General features: G+C 40.8%; 1 protein-coding gene across 1 annotated transcript in view; it reads right to left on the minus strand.

Annotated features, from left to right (window-relative positions):
• ZNRF3 (zinc and ring finger 3) overlaps positions 1–25927 on the minus strand; it is a 66762-nt gene that overhangs the window by 16672 nt on the left and 24163 nt on the right. Inside the window, exon 2 of the mRNA XM_026036749.1 lies at positions 7222–7347. Coding sequence (XP_025892534.1) covers positions 7222–7347 — 126 coding nt within the window. The remainder of the gene's footprint in view (positions 1–7221; positions 7348–25927) is intronic.

Here is a 25927-nt window from a genome sequence, read left to right on the forward strand (position 1 = left end):
CCTGGGTTAGCTGATTTATAGACAGAATACACCTATGGATGAAGAGTAGGAATGCACAATGCCAAATATGTTGGAAGAAGTACAGAACTAGAGTTTGAACAAGAGAAATGGACGGCCAAGGAAGTGAGACTGTGTTGGATCAGCAATCAACGAGTTTGGGTAGCAGAATGAGGTAAAAATTGATCAGGAGGTGAAGAAACAGGCAGCAGATATGATTCCCAGCAAGCAGAGTTATTTAGGACTTTGCAGATGAGTGGCACGCCTTATTTCAGTGCACTGAGAGGCAGAAGGGTTTGAAAGAAATTGGAGAACTGAGGAATGTAACTAGAGCTGGGTCAGAGGGATTTGGATGTTCAAAGGCATGCTCAAATGGAGAGATCTAATCAGCAGTGGTAGAAAATGAACAGTGGATTGTAGAGAAATTGCAGACATAAAGTGGGAATGTTTTGCAGTCATTTTAACAGTATTGAAAGGGAGGAAAGGGAGCTTTGTATAACACAAGCCGTGTTTCATATTTTACTCATCTAAGAACTTGTCAGAAGTTACTGCTCTGCTCTGAACATTGTCTTCACAATGTTCAGGTGGATATTATATAGAAGTCCTACTTTGCTGAAATGTTGATTTAATGTTTGTCCTAAGYTGAAGGAATCAACTCCAGACTAGGGGGGGAAAAACAGACAAATGTTCTTTCTGCAAACTCACCACTAAAATGAATAGGAGGTGGGCTTTTTAGTTGATGCAGGGAGCCCTGAGCAAGTCATTTGCAATTCTGGCAGGTTATGTCTTGAAGGTTAGAGCTGTACATGTTTGGTTATCGACTCTCTAGGCAGGTCAGGTAATATTCTGATCAATTCCTGCATAGTTATTGCCTTAGAAGTGCTCACTATGGATATGAAACTCTCACCAAATCTATTAAAGATCTCAAACGCATGCATACATTATATCACATTAATATCTGAATTGTGGGCCCACTTCACAAATTGTGAATTTACCAATTTTTAATTGGTAAATCTAGATAATATTTTTCAGATACTTCTTTTTTTCCAAAATTCTCCGAGAATTTCACCAGCTTTGGATGGGGAAAAATGGACCCTAGTACCAGGGATCCAACTGGTGAGATGTACTTGACAGTGGGTGCTTTTAAGGCTAAGGGGACTCTTGGTGCTTTTAAGGCTTTTCAGGAAGAAAATATTWAAAAAAATAACTGTTTTATGCTGCATCCCCATTCTTGTTTCCATGAATTTCTGCCTTTTCTCTATCACCAAACTGCTGAAAACATCTAGAACAGCATTTCTTCCTTTTTCTTTCTCATTCAAACCTCTTTTTTAATCTATTACAACAGGTTTTGTGTTAGAATGCAATCTGTGGAGGACTGAGGAAGAAGATGGGAAGCAGAAACTCACTGAGCTTTTGGCAAATACATTTTTACACAAACATCTTTTTTTGTTGTTGCTGTTGTTCCAAAATACACATTTGTCCGTATCAGGAAGATTATTAAAAACTATTTCCTTCTCTGTCATTATGAAAATGATGATACTTCCTGCATAACCATATATTATCCCATCTTCTGACCTCATCTATGCAATTTTACTGATTTCCAGAAATGATTATTTCTATATGCTCTACAGGGCCGGTTATACTGCTAACACTGGAGAAGTTAGCAACTAGAAAGAAAAGTAGTCAAATGAGAAATAACATCAAAAATATTTACACAAATATCATTATCTTTCAAATTTGGTATTTGAAGTGATGTKTGACAGTTGTTTAATGTGGGTTTTGGCATTTCAGATGTCCTGGCTGTTACACAAAGCAATAAAATGGGGAAGATGAAGAATCATTTGCTATACTAGAGTGCTTATGTTATTCTTTAGTGGTCTGCCTGCCATGAAAATGGTCATTCTTTCCATTTATCAATATATCCTTTAGAAGAAATTCAGGTAAGAAACACAGAGTAAGGGTTATAATTATATATACTAGTCCTTTTCACAATTACTTCTTATTTTTAGTAATGCCAAGACAACAGACCATAGGAAAAAAAAATACAAATGTTATGGAGTTTCTTAAAGACATGACTGATTCAGCAATTTACAGTCTTTACTGTGATAGAGTAAAGTCAGGATACATTTTTTTTCCTCAAAACACGTACTCTTTTTTTGCCATCTAAAACCATTGGGTTTGATAAACAATCTCGTTTTGGTCAGATCATGGCATGTTAGCACTTTTGTAGTTTAAAGTCTGCCAGCTAGCACATAGGCAAAAAAAACCCTGATCTCGATCAAGAAATATTTGCTTTTGTTTGTAATAGCTTTCTTGTTATCATACAATGTCCATTAGTTCAATATAAACAACATTAAGTTTCTACAGCTGAACTGCTTTTCTTGGGCTGCAGTTTGCCATGCATTTAGGCCTGCACTACCATGAGGACGAGCAGTTCCTGTATACTCCTCCTCCTCTTACAGGTTCCTACCTCCACTGGACTCCATGTGTGCCAGCACAAATCTTCTTGTATCCACACAGCGAAATAGATGAAAAAACAGCTTAGAAACATCTGTATTATTAGTCACTTTTCAGTCAGACTAATTATTTGGTTTAAATTCTGAAACTTGGGACAAACTGAAGGCAGCAGAAGTCCCAAACTGTGAAATACACAAACAGAATGTCACCTACTTCAAGGGCTGTAAGAAGTTCTCTTGAAGTGGTAACATCTTTCACTGCATGTGCTCAGGACTCGTTGTTGGATAGCTGGAAATTACTGCAGCTACCCATATCAGCTAACATGTCTGAACAAGCAGAGTTTTAGAAAGACTTATCAGGTATTTTAGACATGTCTCATTCATTTTAGATTTTAATCTACTGCATAGCTCAGCCCAAATTTCTGAGCAAGTTCAGCATGGAAATGTATGACAATTTCATATGCATTTATGTAGTTGAATTGAATCCTTTTGTACATGTGACTATCCATGCTGTACATTTAATCGTTGATGTTTTACATAAAAGACATGCTCATAAAGTCACTGCCATTCTAATTTGTATATGTAATTGTATGCTTAATTTTGGATATCAATATCAAAGTATAATTTGATTCTGTTTATTTTGCTCTTTTTCAGCAACTCAAAATTAGTCCTTTTTTTAATGCAAAGATGTCCAAAACTCTATATACACGAGCAACACATAATTTTTGAATTATTAACTTTTTATTAACAAGTTAAGGGCTGGTTCGAAGGAATGAAGTCTAGATATTCTTGTAAAAAGAATGTGTCCAATTTTTTTTGTCTAATTTTTTTTTCCAGTGTACTCACAGGAAATCGAGAGCCATACAAAAAAAGTGGTAACTGCACATAAAACTACTACTACAAATGTACAAAAGTGTTACTCTGTATTTAGAGCAAAAACTGTACCATGTCCAAGAACCATATTTCCTCAAAAAGGCCTCTCTTACAATCTAGAAACTCTCAAAACATAATGTATGATCAACAGTAAAAAAGGGTGGAAAGAAATCACACAGATCACACTTAGATTTTATTTTGTGTGACCAACCATTGCTGCCACTGAAGAGTCTGACTTTGAAAATACTTTTTAAAATTTTCAGTTAGTGAATTAGGAAGTGCATCTGTTGATTACACATACATATTATTAGCATATATCTTAATAAAGCATATATATGTAGATCAATCCACAGAGCACTTTTTACAATTCTCATAGAAGTGTGATTTGCAGTTGAATTTCAGTCTCTGTCCCTCTTCTCCCACAAACAGACACCAAAAGCTTCTTTAAGGAACGTACTTGTTAGGACTGAAAACAAAAATGCAGAACAAGGCCCAGAAACTGGACAGTAAAAATCACCTGCAACCGGACTCACAGTGAAATTTTCACTATTCTTGGACAACCGTAGTATGGAAGTTAAATAGAAAGCAGTTAGTTTATGTACATTTACAAAGTTTGAAAAAAACTGCCCACAGGCCTTCCTGCCTCAGTTCCTCAGTCTTAGGACACATCACTCGTTCTGGAGGAGCTAAGCTACTGACATAATCCTGTGATTTCATATTTGTTGGTCGTACAGGAATCTTTACATTTAAACTAGTTGCTAGACAAATGACTAGGAATTATAACTAGATTGTTTAATGAAGAGTCAAGTTACAAAGATTTTGGCTCCAACATAAGTAGTGCAATTGCAGCGATCATGCAGCTAACAAGGGCTCCTTCTAGTCAATATCTGTGTACATGTTTTGTAAACAAACTCTCAATGGATACTGAAAGAGCTGTTAGGAATTTCCTCATATTCAGAGATGCCTTTGATGCGAGGAAAATGGTAAGCTGTAGGAGCAGGGATATCCTCTCTTTGTTAGGCTCTGCACAGGTGCACGTCCTCAATTTCACACATGCTACTACAACCAAAAAATTCCTTGTTAGCAGTCCTTCGAAAAGAAGCAATGAACAAAGTCCCTCCCTGTGGGCTTTCCAGCCTGTGGAAAAGGGAAGATATTCAACATTTAAGCAAACCTTCCATGCTTCCTCAGTATTTGTATTAAAATAACAGTAGACAAGGCCCATGGTGGGTTGCAGAAGTCCTTACTTCAGACCCAGTGAGGCCAGGGAGGTCCCAAGGTGTTGCACAAGATGCACTCCTGGCAGCACAGCACAGGCTGTGGCAGGGCAGGCTGTGCAGGTTGTCTGCTCTCCCCATCCTGGGGGAGTAGCCATGCTACACCAAGCCACGCCACTCCACTCCACATAATGCCACACCAAGTGCCATGTCACAGTGGTGGCAAAGAGCGAATCTGGGTTTGCCGCGTGGTGCTGCAGGCTGGCGGGTGCTGGGGAAGCAGCAGCTCCGCCACCGAAACGTTCCCTTTGAAGCACATGGCACCAGGCGCTTCCCAGCAACCATGGCAACGGGCTCAGTGGGTTCCCGGCCTGAGAACTGCCTTTGCCTCACACACACAAAACCCCTGAAAGGAGGAAGGGGGGATGGGGGTGGTGGGGAGGGAGAAGTTGGGGCCGAATTAGCCTGGCAGAAACCAAGGGCGCCCTGGTAGGCAAATCCAGCCAATAATGCTGGCCAGGTTCACGGGGTTTCCTTTTCATTTCCAAAGCTTTCTTCTTCCTCTGTCATTCCACTCCTCGCCCTATTCAGGAACTCATGAGATCAGTAAAACCCAGCCTTTGCTCGACTCACCAGCAAGCAGTGCCTCAGACAAGGCTGGTGCTGATCAAAGGCRGTGTTAAATCACGGCTGCCACACACACCCCTTTCCCAACCCAAACCATGTCCAGCTTTTATAAACTTTTTTTTTAACCCTTGCATTTTCACTTCTATTACACCATATAAATTGGACCAAAAAGAATGAGCAATTCAAAAATGTATATGGAAAAGTACACATTAAATTCTATACATCTACTAGTCCTACTTGGAAGATGGATCAACATGTGGAATGAAGCAAACACTGACCACGGTTTTACTAAAAATAACAACACCCCTAGCGCTGCCCTCCCTCCCCCCCCCCCCCCAAAAAAAAAAAAAAAAAAAAAAATCAGTATCTTTGTACCAGATCTGTACCTCAGGGAATTCAGCACTACAAACAGCCTCCAAGTGTTCTCTACATCTTACTTCAATATATTCCAAGCTTTGCACACATCTCAAACACATCATCATTTTTCATCCTTTACCTTACCCATACAATTTGAAGAAAAACTTCTAATTTATTCCTTCCTACATGCAGCATTTCACCTTACGGGCACAAAATCAATCGACTTTTGGCTTCTACTAGCATGCTATTCAACACAAAAGATTGGAAATTTTAACAAAAAGGGTTTAAACCAGTTCCCTTAAACTAGGAGGAGCTTCACATTCTCTTATGGTTTGTATTTCAGATGTGATTTGAGTTAGTTTGAACTTTTAAACCAATCCAATTAAAAYAGGCTTAAACTCACAACAATATCCATTCCTTACAAACACACGAGAGACAGAGAGTTTTGTCAGTTGAGTCTGAGTGACTCTATGCATTTGCATGGACTTCCTGTTTAAGGTCTTTCTCTACATACACTTATTTTGTTTTCCAATGTCTTTAAGTCAGACAACTACGATTCCACACAAGAGACTCCAGCAAGATGGAAATTTGCCTTCCCCCACAATACAACGACATTCATTTGTTAAGTCAGTGATATCTACTATGCAGTCCCAGGAAAGAAATTTCTTCTAGGGCTGAAGACACTTCACAGAATCACAGAACATTCAAGGTTGGAAGGGACCTCTAGAGATGATGTGCTCAAGCAGGCMCACCTAGAGCATGTGGCACAGGGTGGCATCCAGGAGGGTTTTGAAGACCTCCAGAGAAGGAGACTCCACAGCCTCCCTGGGCAGCCTGTTCCGCTGCTCTGTCACCCTAACAGTAAAGAAGTTCCTCCTCACCTCACCTGGAAACGGAACTTCCTGTGCTCCAGCTTGTGGCCATTACCCCTCGTCCTGTGTCGCTGGCCACCAGTGAAAACAGCCTGTCCCCTTCCTCCCTGCATTCTCCCTTCCTGAAYYTATACAYATTAATCAKATCCCCTCTGAGCCTTCTCTTCTCCAGAGAAAACAGGCCCAGCTCACTCAGCCTCTCTTCGTACGAGAGATGTTCCATTCCCTTAATCATCTTAGTTGCTCTTCTCTGGACCCTCTCGAGAAGCTCTACGTCCCTCTCATATTGGGGAGCCCAGAACTKCACACAGTACTCCAGGTGCGGCCTCACCAGAGCTGAGTAGAGGGGCAGAATCACCTCCCTTGACACTTCATCCAAGGAAAAAAAAAAAAGCACCTAATAGAAAAATGATCAGATGAAACAGAACAGATTATCTGCTGTTAACAAGAAGCTTCTTTTAAGCAAGTTCAGCTTCACATTAGTATTTCACCCTGCATTGTCAGTCCATCCTATCTTTGCTCAATTACTGCTTCTGCTAAATAGTCTTATTTGCCAAAATCTTTGTTAGGCTCTTATAGAGTTGAAAAAAAAATTAATGCACTCAGTTCTCAATCACCACCTCTATCAATTGATTCATTGCATTAGTTCTCTCTAAAGCATCTAGTGTGAAAACAGGCAAACATGGAATATATCCTAGAGCAAAAGCATTTCKTTTCTTGAAATTTCAAGATCTTCTGAAAGGTACTAGCCCTTCCAAGAAACAGTTACATGCAGCATTTGCTCCTAATTATTCAGAATATACAGCTCTGTTACTCCCTTACCTTTCCTAATACAGTGAGGCATGGTTTAGGTTCCAACTCTGGCTGTTCTAGCTTTACCACTCCTACCCAGCCATATTCATAAAGGTCTTCTTCATCGTTGCTATTACACAGTCCAAGTGGATGCATCTGAAAAAGAATCATAAAGAAACCTTTAGCGAATCAGCATAGTTCACAAAATCCATATAGCTTGTTTTTGAATAGTAACACCAAATACACATATAAAAAGAATAAAAAAGGACATCAAAATAATTGAAGACTGCATATGTTAAGAATTCAGTACCTTTCTGAAGTGAAATCATTTAAGGCTCCCAGTTAAATGTGATTATAGATCCTCATTCCATATATAAAGAAATTATATATAATGTTATGCTTGGGCCTTTTCTTGCAAATTGACAGAAGTAATACAAAATGTTTTGCGGAGCCACTGACAGAGCTTTGACTATTTAAGATCCAAAATCAATGTTTGAGAGCCATTACTAGTCTTCTTAAATCTTTGCACAAAATTCCTCTCTTTGTTTTAATCATGGCTTATTAGCAACACTTATTAGCAACACAGTAGCGTATAGTGAGTTGGCTGCATTATCAAACAGATCAGCAGTTACAATATTTAAAAGTGTGGGGCATATTAACTATAATATAAAACACTCCTTAATCTCAGCACCTGACAGATACAGCATACACATAAAAACAGAGAAGGAAATCAGGTAGAAAGAGGGCTCTCTCCAAAACTACCAGAGCCTATATTCTGACATAATTAATCCACCAAAAAGCTTAATGTACATTTGACTTATTTTCTTTCAGTACAAACAAAAATTGAGTTTGCAAACTGCTCCAAATTTAAAAAGTCGTACTATAAACAAATAACTTTGTCCAAAAGAGTCTATGCACTCTTTTAAATCAACAGAAAGCTTTCATCAGTGTTAAATACCTAAAGATACAGAAAGCCAGTCCCTTGATGTACACTATACCAATCAAATTGTGAAACCATAACTCATATCTACGAAGCTTCTAGTTTAAAAGCCTTGAAACGTGCAGTGGCACTTTCCACATGCCTGAAAGGGCAAAACTGAAACCACGACTGTGAGGTGCTTTTATMCAAGGTTACAGTATCTGTATACACTGCTGAGGGTTTAAAATAACTTCAAAAAGAACCGCACAAATTTTAAATGGGTTACTGTTACAAAGCAGACAAGCAGTAAAGGAACAAGGAAGGAGGAACATTCAGCTTTGTAACTCTATCACCTCAAAAAGCCCTGATGATTAAAAGAAAACTTCCACCCTTTTGTACCTTTTTTTTTAATCTACCAGGATAGGACACCACAGTGTTACAACCCAGCACAGAACAGCTCAGGATCTCTCTATAGCACTGTCATGAGATTAGAAGTCATGGTCATTTTTTTCTTGACCATACAAAACAATATACAAAATCTCTATCTACTTAAGTCCAGAAGAACAAAAAGAAAAAAAAAAAAAAAAATCCTTCTATTTCTGTAACGGCTTATTTCCTCTAGAATTGTATGAAAAATTCCATAAAAACTTCCAAGTATGCATAGGCCTTTATATTACAGCAACAAAACACAATAAGCAGTTACACTCTCGGAAATCAGGATAAACCAAAGTTGGAAGAGCCTCTTCTATTTGCTCTACAGAACCACAGAATGGTTGAGGTCAGAAAGGACCTCTAGAGATCATCTAGTCCAACCCCCTGCTCAAGCACGGACACCCAGAGCACGGGGTACCCAGTTGCATCCAGGCAGATTTGAAGCTCTCCACAGAAGGAGACTCCACCACCTCCCTGGGCAGCCTCTTCAGGGCTCTGGCACCCTCACAGGATAGTTCTTCCTCACATGGACATGGAACTTCCAGTGTTYCAGTTTCTACCTATTACCTCTTGTCCTGCCACTGGCCACCAACAAGAAGAGTTTGGCCCTCTCCTCCCTACATTCTCCCCTCCGGTACTTACACCTATTGCTCAGATCTCCTCTCAATCCTCTCCAGGCTAAACAGGCCCTGCTAGCTTGATCTTTCTTCATATGAGAGATGCTCCAGTCCCTTTTATCATCTCTGTTGCTCTCCTCTGGACCCTCTCTAGAAGCTCCAGGGCCCCCCTTGTCCTGTGGAGCCCAGAACTGCCCCCAATGCTCCAGGGGCAGCCTCACCAACGCTGAGCAAAGGGGCAGGATCTCCTCCCTYGACCTGCCGGCAACGTCCTCCTGATGCAGCCAGGAGCCCATTGGCCTCCCTGGACCCAAGGGCTCTGCTGCCTCATGGTTAACTTGTCAGYCAGGGCTCCCAGGTCCCTCTCTGCGGAGCTGCTCTCCAGCAGGTCAACCCCTAATCTGTGCTGGTGCTTGGGGTTACTCCTGCCCAGGCGCAGGACCCTGCACTTGTCCTTGTTGAACCTCAGGAGGTTCCTCTCTGCCTGGCTCTCCCGCCTGCCCAGGTCCCTCTGAATGGCAGCACAACCCTCGGAGTGTCGGCCACTCCACCCAGTTTGGTATCACTGCAGACTTGCTCAGGGTGCCCTCTGTGCCCTCATCCAAGTCACACTGATGAACAAGTCGTACAAATTTTGAACTTCCTTGCCCAAAGAAAGTAAGCAGTAATTTTGTCCAGTTTTGAATGACAATATTGGTCAATACTTTGTCTCCAGCAACAGGCCCCAAACACTTGAGAACACGGTCTTCCRATTCACAGAAAAATAAAATTTAATTCCGAAGGAAAATGTATGCAGCATATAACATTAAAGTGTTTTACAGTCTTCCAGATAGTCAGGAATTTACAATGTCAATCAATGTGCATTCAGTGCATCTCACTTTCATACACAGGTTATGTATGCAATGTGGGACTGGGTTGCCAACTATTTTGCAACTCCATTTTCTTCAAAATGACAGATGATCTGGAAAAATATCTATGTACAGTTTAGTAGCCAAAAAAAAAAAAAAAAAAAAACCCACAGACCTGAAAGCAGTATAGTCTTCATAATGCAAACAGTCTCCATATCTGCATCAAGAATTGATATATCCTCCTAAACAACGTCTTGCTAAACTTTCTGGGAATCACAGGTAATAACTCCTTATGATTTTAGACATTACTAAATAGAAGATAGATATTAACTCATGATATGAATATTTTGCTGCAGTTCAGGTGGAGGACATGGCATAGGATTCCACACAGTCTGTAAACAGTAACAGTAAATTAATATTGGTAGGACCCAGGTAAGTTTCATGGTTAGAATCCCAGGGAAAAGGTGAAACTGTTGAGAACAGATTCTGTTCCACTCAACCTTTACATAATAAGAGTCCAGACCAAAATAAATGAACATGAGACCAGGCAGAGAGAAAGAAGAATAGCAGCAAGCCTATGGAAACTCTGGGACTCAGTCAGATACCAAAATATGACTCACAAAAGTCCATGTCAGATTTATATCATGAACCAGCAGCAGAGCTCTGGTGAAATGAGGACTGCCACATCATTCAATCCATGATTCCAGCAGGCCATAAACCAGCAGAAGCTGTTGAGGCTGACACAGCTGGATCACTTTGTCTCTAGCTTCATGTCAGCCCAGCCCCACTCGAAATAGAATAATGAAAACCCACAAAACCGCTCATCACTTTCTAGCAAACCACTACCCACATTCACTGTCACTCGATTCTCCATGATAAAACTGTAGCCCTGTATCTCCTGTCATAGAAAATGTTGATATGCAGACTGGAGTATTATAAAGATGAGCTATCCCTTAACTTTGCAAGCCTCCTGCCTTTGAGTCAAAAGAAAGTTATCCAATAGGTTCTCCCTTCCAGTAGAGTCACTTTAGCAGGTACAGGTTGTCCAAAGACAAGTAGAAAAGATTTGAAATATTTGAATATTTGAAAAAAAAAAGTAAAATAAAAACAACTGAAGAAAAAGTCTATAATCAGATATTAAATTTCTTCCCCAAAACAGGTGCATGTGGAAGCAGGACCTGGAGATTGCGGGTAAGTGACCTCTTTCCTCAGCTTTGCACAACTGAACAAAAACCATGCAAGGTAATGTGGCTCAGACTTCAGGGATCTTTAGTTACCTTAATCCCTTGGTTTCCACATCACTTTCAAGTTCATGGTCTCTTTTCTGACATCATACTCCATCTCCAATGGGAGCTTTTCCTAAGGGATTGATCCAAAGCCTAGAATATATGGTGGCTCAAATGAAATAAAGCAATCAAATGACCCTACAGAGAAGGGATTTTGTTGTTATACTACTTCAGGGACAATTTCTCTAATAAACTTCCTTTCTGTCAGTCTTGTGCACAAAAAGTGGCCTAAACACACCTCTTTCCTTCAAAATGCAAAGAGAGTTCTTACCAGATTACTAGTCCTCAGCAAATTCCTTGTTCACCTTTAGAAATTTAATACACACAAAGAGTGTGGTTTTGAGACAACCCAGTATTTTGTTGCTAGAATCTCCAGAATTTTTATGAATACATCAGAATGAAGAGCATTACTTTTGCACCTCTGTTTACTGTTTTGCACCAGCAGAGCAACYTGTGGCCAAAAAAAAGTGCTTAAAGATTTCTGATTGCAAGATTCTAACCTAATTGCACTCCCAATTGAAAAAGCCCAGGTTGCTGTTTCTTTATCAGTGATTTTTAAAAAGGCATCATTAAAAAGTGCCATTAAAGAAGGGCAATCTAAAACTGTACAAATGGAAACATTTTTTTCTCCAACAACTTAGAAGTACTTTAAAGGGGGAAAAAAAAGAGGTTACAGTTGTCTCTGCAGCCTGATAAAACACAACATTTTTATACTGTCAGGGGCTGTAATACAGCAGCTTTTCTAAAAAGGTGTGAAAAGCCTGAAGCATTTCCCAATCATCATGTGCTCCACTGAAGCACACAGGTTAACGATACAGAGCGGTACATGGAAAATACAAAACCTTATTAAAACAGTTTGTTTTGGTTTTCAGAGGGTTTTGTTTTGAAGAACATCATCCTTTCAAAAACCGTACTGCCACAAAACACACCATTAGAGGACCTGATCATACCAGTAGTGTGCTTTTCTTGGCTATTAGCTGTGACTCTGTGGTTTGAGTGTTAGGAAGGGATTAAAAACACACACACACACACACACACACACACACACACACACACACACTTATACCACACACACACACACATATACCAGAGGAGGTAGTACTGTATTTTCAGAAGCACAAGTGCAGCAACCTCCAAAATTCAATTTTATGCTGCTCATCTCTGAACTAACCATTTGGAGATCATTATTTTATCAAAAAAACCTTTCGAAGTGGATTGACAGCTCACATGTTGTTCCAAAACTTCAGAGCAACTTAAGTCTCCACAGAGACTGTGATTGTTCTTTAAATACAAACAATGAACTGACTTGTGACTGATTATTCAAACCAAGTACAGTTTGTTTTTCTGAGGCGTAATTTGGTCTAGACCCCAACTTGGCTTGAGCTTCTTGATGTTACAGGTAGTTTAAGAGAGGGCAATGGATGGCTTGCTCCCTGGAAAGAAGATAATCTTACTTCGTACATTTTGCAGTAAGCTGCTACAAGCCTAGCTGGTTTGCTTGGGCTCAGAGTTGAGTGGAGCCTTGCTGGATTAATGGAGAAGGGAAATGAGGAAGAAAAGAAAGAGGAGTTAAAAATAACACAAGTTAATTTGGAAACATTAGGTTTCAAAGACAGAATCAAAGTAGCCTCAATACAGGTCACATATTAACATGCACAGCATCAGCCAACACAACCTGCAGAACTGCTATTGGCTTAGAAAAAGCCAATAGCAAAATTGGCTTAGAAAAAATTGCTCATTTCACTTAAAATAGATGAGTTATACTAGGAAAGAAAGGAAAGTCATTTGTGTGAAATTTCCATCAGTAGTTTTCAATTTCTGCCAACCAGACTTTTGTGGAATAATAAGGAAAGCTGAAATAGAGAGCTAGGCAAGTTCAAATTTAAGAGGAAACATCTCTTTTACGTATTTATTACACCCATTGTGAGTTGGCGCTGTTTGCTGGGGAAATCTTGTGCTCAAAGTTCATCAACAAAGTTCCACAGTGGCTGTTTCTGCTAGTATGTACTCTCAGAACTAAGCACTGAAGACAGCTCCAAGAATTAGATCTCCTCCAAATATGTGGAATAAGGAGGTTAATTGCCATAAACAATGAACTTGTGCAATATGCAAAAAATGATACAATCTAAAGATGCACAGAATTTGTTTAGAAGCTAGGAGTTCGATTCCGTGGAGGCTTTCAACTCATGTATGGATTAGAAACATAACTGGAACAAAAGGGTATGCTGTGTCACTTGCTGCTAGCATTTTATTAGATTTATAGGATCACTTTAAGTGTCCTTGTCCTTCATTCATGGAAAGCTGCTTCAAAGTCTCCATTTTGGCAGTGAAGAGACTTCTCCAGAGAAGTAACCTGCCTAAGCACTAAAAAAAAGTTGCTACATAAACTCCAAACTGAACATGATGTTTAAAAAGACAGAATACAGTCACAATCTTCTGCTAAAAGAGAACGTAGGAGCTCACTAACTCCGTAATGAACTGCAAAAAAAAAAAAATTCAGTCAGCAGAGTAGTCTTTCTTCCTGTCTTCCTTTACAGGTCTGACCATAGGACCAGAGAAGCTAAAGCTACACACAAGCATTCAAGCAGTCCYGACTTCCTGCAGCAAACATGCTTGCTAGTTCCACCTTGCTTCAGTCAAAAATTCATTAATTAGTCATGCCTTGACAAGCAATTAGCTATCCATCTGCATATTCTAGCTGGCCACACAAACAAAATCCTTCTCCTTATTGATCTACGTTCTGGTCAAAACCTCTGGGAGCTTTGCTGCTATCGCAGTCTCCCTTGCCACCCTGCTCACACCCCAGGCCAGCTGATAGTACCCGCTACCCAGGGTCCAAGAGCATCTGCCCGACAGAGACACAAGGAACTGCAAGTCCTGATGCATGCCACAGAGCTATGATAACTGCAAGTCCTGTCCACATAAAGAGGAGACAAATGTTCTCACATGGGCTGATCAAATAATGCAGAATGAAATCCAGAGGATTATTTCAGAGAACTGTCAGTATACAGCAACTGCAAGGGGAATTGGACTACACCATCTATGTTAGCAGTCCCTAGGACATAAAGCGTAGAGTTACAGTTTAAAAGTACTCCTTTTGCTTATGTAACATAAGAATAAACATTCTATATAATCATGGAACAGATAGGTACAGAAAAGACAAACCAATATTTATATTTCCATCAGAGAAGCAGGAGAGGGCACAAAGTTCTCCTTGCACCTCCATTCTGAAGGCAGCCCTTCTCAAAGGAATATTTCATTACTTACACAAGTCTAGTTTTCGCTTACTATTTCTAGACAAGGAGGAAGGAGAATGTGCAGGTTTGTTGGCTAATTCTCAAAGACGATACTAGAAGGCTCAGTTTAAAGCATTATTTCAGAAAAGAATGAACTAGCTACGCACAGAGATCAAATACAAGCCTCCCATATCCCAGTGCCTGCACTTTGAGCACTATGCTGCATGAAGACATTCCAGCTGCTTTCACAGGCACATCAAAACTCCTTCCTCGGGGTACAGTAAAACATCCACAGTATGTGCAACTCCCAGCATCATGCATCAGCATTCCGCTGGCAGCTGACACTTGCCCTCCTGCTCTCAATGCCCAAACTTTATTAAGCCTGGCAGCACCTCAGGTGGACCTAGTGTTGACACAGGTAAATTAGTGTGATTTGATCACTGAAGAAAAAAGGAGTGAAAAAGGAAATGGTAACATCTGTTTGTTAGCCACATTAACCACAGAGCCTATGCCAGACCAGTTCACCTGCCAACCTTTCATTATACTAAAAACTCAGCCATTTATTCCTATGCTTTGTTTGATCCATGACAGTACTTCATTTCTGACCTCTAGCTAGTCGATTTCCCTACAAGCCCATCAGAAAATATTTTGTCAGCACTGAGGCTTGCAGTACTATGACTGACAACAATATCACTTTAAAAAGAGAGGGGACTAACAGGAATAGGTTGTTAGAGGAAGAATGCAGTGTCCTCACCACAAAATTAATCAAACTTCATCTCTCTTATATCCAAATGGCAAACAGAATTGAGTATTTTTGCCAGAAACCATTTTCCATATGTACAGCCATATACAGAGGCAAAAGCCACAAGAGAGAGAGAAAAAAAAAAAAAAAAAAAAAAAAGCCCAGAAGGACAAAAGAAATGAGGTTAAAAACCCACATCACACTGTCCCATCCCCCTCCTCATGCCAACCTCTCATATATAATTAAGTACAAGAGAGACAACAGACAAACAGCAAGAGGTCATCTTCAAAGGGCTGGTTGCCAAGGGAGGCCAGAGCAAAGAGAGCAGGCATGTCCCCATCAAAGTCCAGCAGCTGCATGCCGCAGAGGTGCAGTTTTCCCCTGGGCTGAAGCGAAATTCAGAGATGGAGAATGGCGCTGGAGCTGCCCTGATTGGCAGTACGAAACAGGTGGCTTTGCATTTCACAATAGGAAAGGAAGCACAAGAGAGAAGTGTTCTGACATTTTAATCCTTCATCCACTTTCACATTTCAGATACTTGAACTATTATTTAGACTCATGGAGATACATCCTGCCGAACTGGATCACTACCACAAAGACAAGGGACAGAACCAAACATGAACTCTGGTGCTAAGTTCAAAATTAAGACTTTAGCTCAGTGACTGCCAGTGGAACCAAGATAGAAAAGACAGAGCATATAATGCACGGAAAGTACACATGTACCTCTACAGGCAGAGCTTGGGAGACTGCTCTGAAACAAAAACAGTCTGCAAATAYTATCCAGCAAAGCATGTATTTTTTTTTCTTGGGACAGAGCAAGAGATTAAAAACACACTCCTAGACTACCTACACCATTCACATACAAAAACTAGAGATGGGCTTAAAATCAAAGCTGTGGTTGTTTGTATAAAGCCTTGCCAGCATACGGTTTAGCAGAGTATATTCCAGAAGCTGGTCAGTGCATGTGAGCCAACACACACCACGTGCCATGTGCTTTGGACACAACGTTTTCATCTTCTCCACATCCATATCACTTAGCTTGTTAGTCTGGTAGTCTTAGTTTTTAAGTTTACTAGAATACTGACACAGAACAGACCAGCAGTCTTAATGTTTCCATTACACAATTTTGTATATAGTAATTCAAGATAGTTATAAGTGGAAGTAAAATGAGGAAGTGATAACTTTGCAGAAACACAGAGTTGACCCTGATTCTGGGTCAGGAAGACTGCATAAATGGGATCTCAGCAGCAATCCCATATAGATGGGGACACAGTATTTTAAAACTGCCATTTTACCACAAGTGTTTTATCTTTGGTATATTTCTTGGAATTTTGGATTAAAGAAGCACATAAGGTTGCCATGTAAAAATTAAATTCCTGCTCCTCAAAACCAGGGAAAGCAGATGCAAAAGCAAGCAACAGAGTCTAACAAATTAAAGAAAAACAGAGTAAATATGAATCAACATTATTATACTACACAAAAAAACACAAACTAAAATTCTGGCTTTTGTAATTTCCAGGAGACAATAGCCACCCTCCTCCAGATAAATGAGCTACCCACTGCCCCAGGCAAGTAATTTAAGTAGCTTACAGAATTTTAAAATACAGATGTTGAAGCATCAGGTAATGATAGAACATAGATAATTTCATCATATATACCTCCCACCTCATGCATACAATACTCCTCAAAATACACATACAAGAAGCAGCTGGCATTTGCTAAGGACTAACAGACATACTTCTAGGCTACACATTTTGGACAGAAAACAGTACAGAATTACAGTAATTTTAGTATGCAATGGTAGCTTGAGCAAAAATGSAGAAGGCACAGTTATAAGGCCTGAAAACGTAGCCTGGGTTACATCATATAGGTTGATGGGAAGGAATGTTTTAATATTTAGAAAAGTTCTTAATCTCCAGCTTAACTGAAATTCAGTTTGGAAGTATCACTAAGGAAGCAAAATATCTATTAGGTCTGCATTTCTGTCAGCAAACATGAGAAATTTCAAGGCCAAAACACAGTACTTCATATATCTAAAGATGAATCCTATTTCTTAAGTCAACATGCAAATGAATCTTTGAATACTTGCATAAATTCTCCTTAAAGACTCCACAGACTGTACAATCTACAGGTAACAAACACTCCTTCAATCTGGGCCTCAGAAGATGCTCTAATAAGTTTGAGTATTATGGAAGCACTAATATCCTCTATTGTGGCAGTGCACACTAGATGGCCTAACAGACTACTGATTCTCTGTATTGCTAGAGTGTTAGCAAAAATAACTAAAACAAGCAAGCCTTGTCAGTAGTCAAAATTCAGTACATGGGAGCATGTTTTAGGAGACGGAAAACCAAGGAGATGTTGAAAACCCTAAGCATGGACATTTAATTCAGAATTTTAGATTTGCAAGAGTGTGCACAGATCAGGGAGTTTGTGTCTGTGCTGAACCAACCTCTAGTTGGGCCACACAACATGGTGACAAACATCTGTGCAGCGATGGTGCTCATCTGGATATTTGTTACTACGTCTTGAATATATTGAGTACCTCAGGGAATAACTTAGAGAATGGAAACACTCTATACCAGCTCTGCTTCATTCTGTGAACATTCATAGCATAGTTTACTCTACAAAAGAAAATCCTCATCTCTTCAGGATTGCTCTTCAGAGATGTATTTCTGCACTGATAAAAATAATGATTTCTCGGTTCCCGGAACAAGTCGTTTGTCCATGAACCACTGGCCCAGCAGAGTCCAGGTTCTTGGCTCTACCCAGGCTATCCACTACCCAGGGCAGGTTCTCCAACACTCAACATTCCTTCCACACTCTCTCTCACCAGTCCATCCTACACTGCATTATTTCTAAGGAATCTTACCCATTCCTCTGTTTTCATTATAAACTGTCAGCTGTGTAATCTTTCCAGTCTTTCTCTGATCTATTAGGGAAATGCCCCTACTCAGAGTAATTCTTTAATTAAAATAAAAAGTGGTGGCCAGTATTTGAACATACAAATTTTTGCATAGCTGCAAAAAGCTATTCCTGAAAACAGATTGAGGATTAATGTTTGTTTTTCATAACAGAAAATATCAGGAACACTAAGTTCTCCACCTCAAATAAAGTAACAAGTAATGCACTGTTTTCAAAGTCTTCCTTGACAAGGATTTGGTGCATACTGAAACATGGTGTATTATCACATGGAAACATTCAAATTCACCGAAAACAAAAACAAATGCCCTTCTTAGAAACAGCCACCTGGTGGCAGCCTGTAGCCTCAGTCCTGTTGTTCCCACTGGCAACTGGCAACCATTTTGAAGGGGATTAGCTCTGGGCTGAGTCACCGCCCAAGAATGCTATGTAGTAGGGAGCAAAGAGAATGACTTGAAATAAAAAGCCACCCTTAATTCTAACATAGCACATCAAAGAAAAAGGCATTGCAAATATTCCCATCTCACACGCTGGAATTCTTCTTCTCAGCCTCAGTGCTTAATTTCGCACGGTGAGACGATACCCACTTCCAGTTCAATGTAAACCACTGATCTCGGCAACTTGGTGCAGGGCACTACCCAGCAGCCCTCAGCAGCAAAGGAGCTCGTGTGCCCCTTGACATCTGTACTTTGACATCTTTGACATCTTGAACAAAAATGTTTTTCTGTACTCAAGAAAGTATGGACCCTTCTCTCATTCCTATTTTTCACAGTCTATTTTTCACAGACTATTTGGTCAAAGAAAAGCTTATGTAATTTATCTAAAACTTATGTTAAGGCTGCTGTATCTAGTATTCTGTAGTTTAAGCACTATATTTAAGGTAGGCCATCCAGGCTTGATATAAATACTTGTGTTTCTCTCTTTCAGGATACAAAGGTCGCTTGATGTTGGAATACACTATCCTGCGTGGAAGAAGTTGAGCAAGAAGTAGAATTGCATCCCTGGGCTTTAAGAGAGACAACTTTGACCTCTTCAGGGAGCGCCTTGGAGGAATGCCCTGGGCCAGGGTCATGGAAGGAAAGGGAGGCCAGGAGAGTTGGCTAATATTCAAGCACCACCTTCTCCAAGCTCAGGATTGATGCATTCCTACAAGAAAGAAGTCAAGCAAGGGGGGCAAGAGACCTGCATAGACAAGCAAGGAGCTGTTAGGTAAACTTAATGAGAGACACAACCCCACTCTTCTCGGTGGTGGCCAGTGACAAGACAAGAGGTAATAGGTAGAAACTGAAACACTGGAAATTCCATGTCCATGTGAGGAAGAACTTTCCTGTTAGGGTGCCAGAGCCCTGAAGAGGCTGCCCAGGGAGGTTGTGGAGTCTCCTTCTGTGGAGAGCTTCAAATCTGCCTGGATGCAACTGGGTACCCCGTGCTCTGGGTGTCCGTGCTTGAGCAGGGGGTTGGACTAGATGATCTCTAGAGGTCCCTTGCAACCGCAACCATTCTGTGATTCTTTTCCTCCAACCTTTCCCTACCTCCTCCTGGATTTTCCCTTCCTGTGGCCACTAATCTATGGCCTGATCTTAGCTGGAGATTCACACTCCCCAACTTCCTCTCCTCAAATCATTTTTTAATCAACTTCTGAGGTGTTGACAAACAGCCCCTGACACTAAGTCCAATAGTGTGCACTGGTGCAAGTTAGTGCTGTGCATCTCCCGCTGGTATTCCCCAGCATGGAGGTATGCCTCTGATGGGGAAAGTAAGGCTGCAAATTGTGCTCCAAGGACAGAGCAATGCAGGGTAAATGACTGACTGCAGAGCTTCTGCCTCACACATTAAGAAATTGGACAGTGTGCAGTGAATGAGGTAAGATACTATGAGAAAAGAAAATACAGACTTGCGGTTAAAGCATCTGAATGCTTCCCAAGATTCTGGATTGCTTCCTCTGCCACAAGTTCCTAAGCCATGTTGGGCAAGCCATAAAAACAGCCATAGAGGGTGTGCCCCAGAATCCAACCAGCACAATCTCCTGTCTCCATCAGGCCAACTGCAGCCCTTTAGAGAAGAATGGAGAAACAGAACAGATACACAAGGATCCTTTCTCTAGTTGTCTCTGAATCAGGGCTATCAGTCATCACATTTAACGCTAAGCAATGCACCTGTGTGCCACAATTTTGCTTAATTCCTTTTGGAGTATTCTCATACTTTTGTTTTTTACAATATTCAATGGCAAGAGTTCCACAAGTTAGCATGTAATGTACTTTCTTTTGTTAGTTTTAAAGCTGTCCACGAATTTCACTACATAAATTTTGATAGTTCTTGTACTGTAAGGAAAAGCTAATAATTGTCCCTTAATTACTGTCTCCACATCAGACTTTATGCATATCATCTCAGCCATGTATAGTCTCCAGAAGCTTTGTTTCCAAGCTGATAGAATTCAATCATTCTTGGTAGGTGTCATTGCACTACCTCAGCGTCATGATGAGGCTGAACTTCACCTTGTGATCTTCCTGCTCTTTCTCTAGTCTCTTCCTCCCCTAGTCACCCTTCCCAGTTTTACACTGCAGTGACTAGAATTGCACACAACATTCAAGCTCTTGGAGGCCAGTGGTGCCTAGAGGTTTGCTGCTCTGTTTGAAACTCCTTTTCTGGCAGTTCCAGAGTTGAGAAAACACTTTATCCATAGGAAGGAAATCTCAGCTACAACTTTGAGAAGCCTCCTTGCTCCCACTGATGCACACTGCTGGCTTGCAGTTAACCAAGACCGTTCCAAAGATCAGCACTGATGCAAAACCCACTGTATATAAAGTTGTGACTTGCTGGGAAGAACTCCTTCAACCAATGTTCCTACATAGCACATTCATCCAAAGATACACACAAAACAGGGTCTGCAGAAGACCTGAGACATGCCAAAACACAATTAAGGTCAATGGAATCTGTGCCTAAACTTAAAATTAACAAAAAATGTCAACCATTCCCAAAAAGAACCACCACACAACTTTTTTCATAATTGAAAAGAGGCTGGCCCCATCCTCCTCACTCCCTCCCTTGAGGTATTTGTATACGCTTATCGGATGCCCCCTCAGCCTTCTTTTCTTCAGGCTGAACAGGCCCAGCTCTCAGCCTTTGCTCATAGGGCAGATGTTCCAGGCCCCTGATCATCCTTGTAGCCCTGCACTGGACTCTCTTGTACTGGGATGCCCAGAACTGGGCACAGTCTCCAGATGTAGCCTCACCAGGGCTGAGTAGAGGGGGACGATCACCTCTCTCAACCTGCTGGAGACACTCTTCTTAATGCACCCCAGGATCCCATTAGTTTTCTTGGCTGTGAAGGTACATTGCTGCCTTATGGTCAACTTGTTGTCCACCATGACGCCCAGGTCCCTCTTTACAACAGACACACAGAAAGCATTCCTCCACTTAAAGCCTGAACAATATATTTTGTGACAAAGTTTCTTAAGGTCATGGAGATGGATGGTCACTGACCCCAGGATTTCACACCTGCAGTACAGATACCAACACAAGCAACAGAAACCATGGATTCACTGAGGCTGCAGAAAGAGCCTATGTCTCCAYGTCTTTTTGATGAAGGTGGAAGCAATTGAGAAAAATCATTTTCCTAATGCAAAAAGGTTATGGTGAGGTCAAACTGTGCTTCCACAAGCACTGTATTTCTTCATCCAGAGTATAAGAAACACCATCAGCAGACCTTGAATGAAAGATTGAGAATGAGAAAATAAATGAGGAATATTGCAAAACACAGGCAAGAGGGAATAGAGGGAGGATGTTCTCCCTCTCTTTATCATGTTACCTGAAAGGCTGTAAATTACCTTCCTTAGTGTTTCTTAGCAATGCTTCTCACTAGTCCACCAGAACCAGGACAGTAAATGGAAGAGCATCACCTCTAACCAAAATGGACAAAATTTGTGATCCCAAAAGTAAAAATACAGACATTTAAGTAAACTTCTGTTTGCATGAGTTGGTGATAGTTGTAACTCCTTGATTTATAGCTGTTTTCTCTGATTAATAACCCCTTTCAGTATCTTTAAACAGCCCCCCAAATTAAAAAGAATTCAGGCACTATAGTTGGCCGTGGTACAACTAAATTCTTAYATAAATCAAAGCAAAAGCTGTCCACAGGCAAACTCATCTGTTCACTATCATCTGATCAGTTTCCTTTCCATTCACAAGAACAGCAGTGGCTACAATACAGCCATCAAAACAAAAGATGGCTTCACAGGGAACATCTTAAAAAGGAAAAAGTTACATCAGTCTAACACTTTTTGTTCAAAGAGCTCTGAACATTATGAGCAACAAAGACTATGCAGCTGCTGCAGAGAATTAAAAAGACAGAACTATTACTTCCTGGCAACATTTTTTCCTATAGCTCAAAAAAAGAGAAGCGGAAGTTACACTGCACCATTAGGGAATGAGATGGAATTCTGAAGATTTACTCTTCTTCCTTCCACTCCTGTTTGTGACAATTTAACCAGGCACCTGCCAGATACAACAATTTAAACTTCTGCTCTAGAGTTCAGATGATAGCACGTTGCCCTTGAATTGGGATACACCAGGTCTCACTCTCTTGCCCCCAAAACTAAGAATAATTTTGTAAAATGTCTCAGTATGCAGCAATCCCCACAAGGACATCAAAATCTGCATAGCTCTTCCCCTGGCTCTTTCAAATTCAGATAAGCAACCAATGAACTAAGTATCATACTGAAAAGCATAAGGAAGAAGAAGCCATGAAAGGCTCATATATAAGTATATGCTATAGGAAGCCCTAATCCATACAGCTGGACACTGTACACTGCAGAACTCTCACCATGTATTTGCTCGAATCTTGCGTTCTTTCACAGGTACCTGCTAATGGATTTTGCTGCTGACAGAAGTGGCAGTACACATTCGGGAAATCAGATGAAAGCACTCTATTTCATTCCATACCTCTCTAGAGGCAGAATATGGGGACTCTGMATTAATGGCAGAATCATTCAATACTTCCTCTTCTATGGATGGAGAGGCCCAACTATTTTCTGTACAACACAGTAGACGCCATACCTCTGGGGAGACTCCCCAAAATATTTTAAAGTGGATGTGCAAGTTCCCAAAAAGTCACAGGAAGCGCTAGGATTCCCRTCCCAGAATTTCTCTCTAGCCTCTCCGTATCATGAGGGGAAAAAGCCTGAAGCTGGAACAAAAGTACATGTCAAAGCCTATCTCAGAGCTCTGTAAGATGTGCAAGTTTCCTGGCGCCTCGAGGTTTGGTAACTAGAAACCAAAATCAGCATATTTCAATTGTACCGAAGCTCATTCCACTAGCGTTAAAGATCAAATCAGCCACATCTGTAGAAGTAGCACAGCAGAAGAAAGGTTGAAGGCAGTGGCAGAGAGGGAAGAAGTGTTGATATCAAGCAGCAATGTGGGGAGACTCCTACACAAGAACAGAGGAACCCCCTCTCAGACCAGATATTCTACAATAAAGCCCTTTTTGAGCCAGCACTTCTTACTGAAGTAATAAACTGATTTAATAGACTATAAATATAGCTTCAACCTTAGAAAAAAACATGGAAGCCAATCATACACACAGTCTCTATCTTGACAGATTTTCAGATTTCATAGTGTCATAATTTTGGTTACTAAACTATGGAAGGAGGAAAGTAAAGCTGGAAGCTTTGCCAGCTAGGAAAAAAAAAAAAAAAAACAAAAACCAACACCCTGTAGTTGCTAGCACCCTGGCACACATTTTGGGGCTAAGATAATCTCATTAGCTCTTGTAAAACAATCGAGCGAGGCAAGTGAAACAATGCAGAATGGTGAAGTCAGTTTTCAGCGTCAGAGTTTACAGCTCACAGAGACTTACAGGAGCAGCTCACTCTCCCGCAGGAGTTTCAGGCTGCCACACAACTTCAGCCAACACCAGGAGCAGATGCACGCAGACTTCACTCGTGATCCAAGCGGACACGTTTGCTCTGCCTGAGTTCTAAGCACACACACAAAAAAATCTATACCACAATATTATTAGATGCTGCCTCTCTACTAATATTTATTCACACTCAGGCATCATGTTTACATGGTCACACAACTTTCAGAGATCAGACTGTACAAGCTCAGGTCATGCACAATACATGCCAGTGATACACATTTGGGGAGAGAAATCTGTATTGTTGTGTTCTTCACAATTTCACCAGGTTCCCTTTGAAAAACAATTTCCTATTCTTCACCATAATAATCAGAACAGAGGTTCAGAAGCAGTTCTGCAGCAGTTTTGCTGCTGGAGCATACAAGAAAGAATTTAAGTTGCTAAACAAGAAGAAGGAAAAGTCTTTCACACAAACCCCACACAACTGCTCCAAAAAAGTCACATCTCTCTGTTCTCACTTCAGTGTGAGGAAAGGGGGAAACAACTGTCCACTGCTTCTTTCACACTCCGTTGGCGCCTGAACAAGTCTGTCTGCCTTGGCAATGAACAGGCTTACCATCTTGCCCTCTAAATGTGCCTTGTCTATACTCAAATTCTTCATGCAAATCCCAGAAATACTTAACTGAAGTTCTCAAGTGAAAAAAAAAAAAAAAAAAGTTTCCATTTCAGTAAGTAAGGAAGCCTCAAAACAAGCATTCCTTCCTTTGCCATTTTCCTACTTCATCCCACATGGACACCACAAGTGTGAGAATACCACATGCAGAAGTTGTGCAGAGTAAAAGAAAGAAAACTGCAAGTCTGCAGTTATTGGGAAATGCTTGGGTTGACCGATATCCACAGAAGTGTTTCAAATGCTTGAGTATCCTTGCCCTACCTCCATGGCACACGCTTCACCTCACCAAACAAACAAGGACTGTCTTTGTTTTAATTTAAAAAAAAAAGAAAAAAAAAAAGAACACAAACCCATAACCTATCTCACAGGCTGTGATTACATCAGCAAGAGCTTTCTCATTTTCTCTATCAATCCTGCTTTACTCAGGCTTTGAAGAGCCTCTGTGTGCTGCTGCTATGTGCTTTGATCTTTCCATTTTATGCCCCAGGGCCAGTACTGATAATATCTGCTTTCCCTGCGCAGTTTTGGGCAATGCAGCAGCACCCGTTCCTGACCAAGAGCAGCTTTGCTAGCACACTGGAGCAGCAGCATGTGCAGCCCAGTGACTCCATCGAGGCAGACATAAACCTCTCACGTGCTCAGTGCACACATGCCTCTAACATCTAGAGAAACTACATTTCCCTTCTGTTAGCCAGCAGTTGAGTGTGGCAATTTAATGTGAGTCTCTCAACGACCTAAAACAAACTCACTATATACCAGTTATAGAACCCAGAACCTCAGATTTCCATATTCTTGTTGCTCCAAACTCTGTTTGGTTCAGGATATTCAATAATAATACCAAAGCAGTGGGGAATATCCTCAGTATTCATATTGTCAATTATCACAACTCATCCTACATGGCAAATGGACTGGAGTTTTTTTTTAATTCTTCCCCTTACAAAGCCACGCAAAAGACTACCCCGGAACATGAGGAGCCAGCAGTTCCTCTCTCCCACCAAGGATCAAGCAGAGACAGCAGAATCTATAAAGAAAACAAAACCCCCAAAATGTTGCTTTAGGGTCCTTCTACTTGTGCCACAGCACTATTCCTCACTGTTCTAGGGGAAAAAAAGAAAAGTGCCAAGTGCAGATTACAAGTGAAGATTTTCACCGACAGCTTTGGGATGAAGCTAGATCATGTCTTCTGAGGTTCTTAGGCCTATCT

This window comes from Nothoprocta perdicaria, unplaced genomic scaffold, assembly GCF_003342845.1.
Source record: "Nothoprocta perdicaria isolate Ctin4 unplaced genomic scaffold, notPer1 scaffold_185, whole genome shotgun sequence".
Classification (NCBI taxonomy): Eukaryota; Metazoa; Chordata; class Aves; order Tinamiformes; family Tinamidae; genus Nothoprocta; species Nothoprocta perdicaria.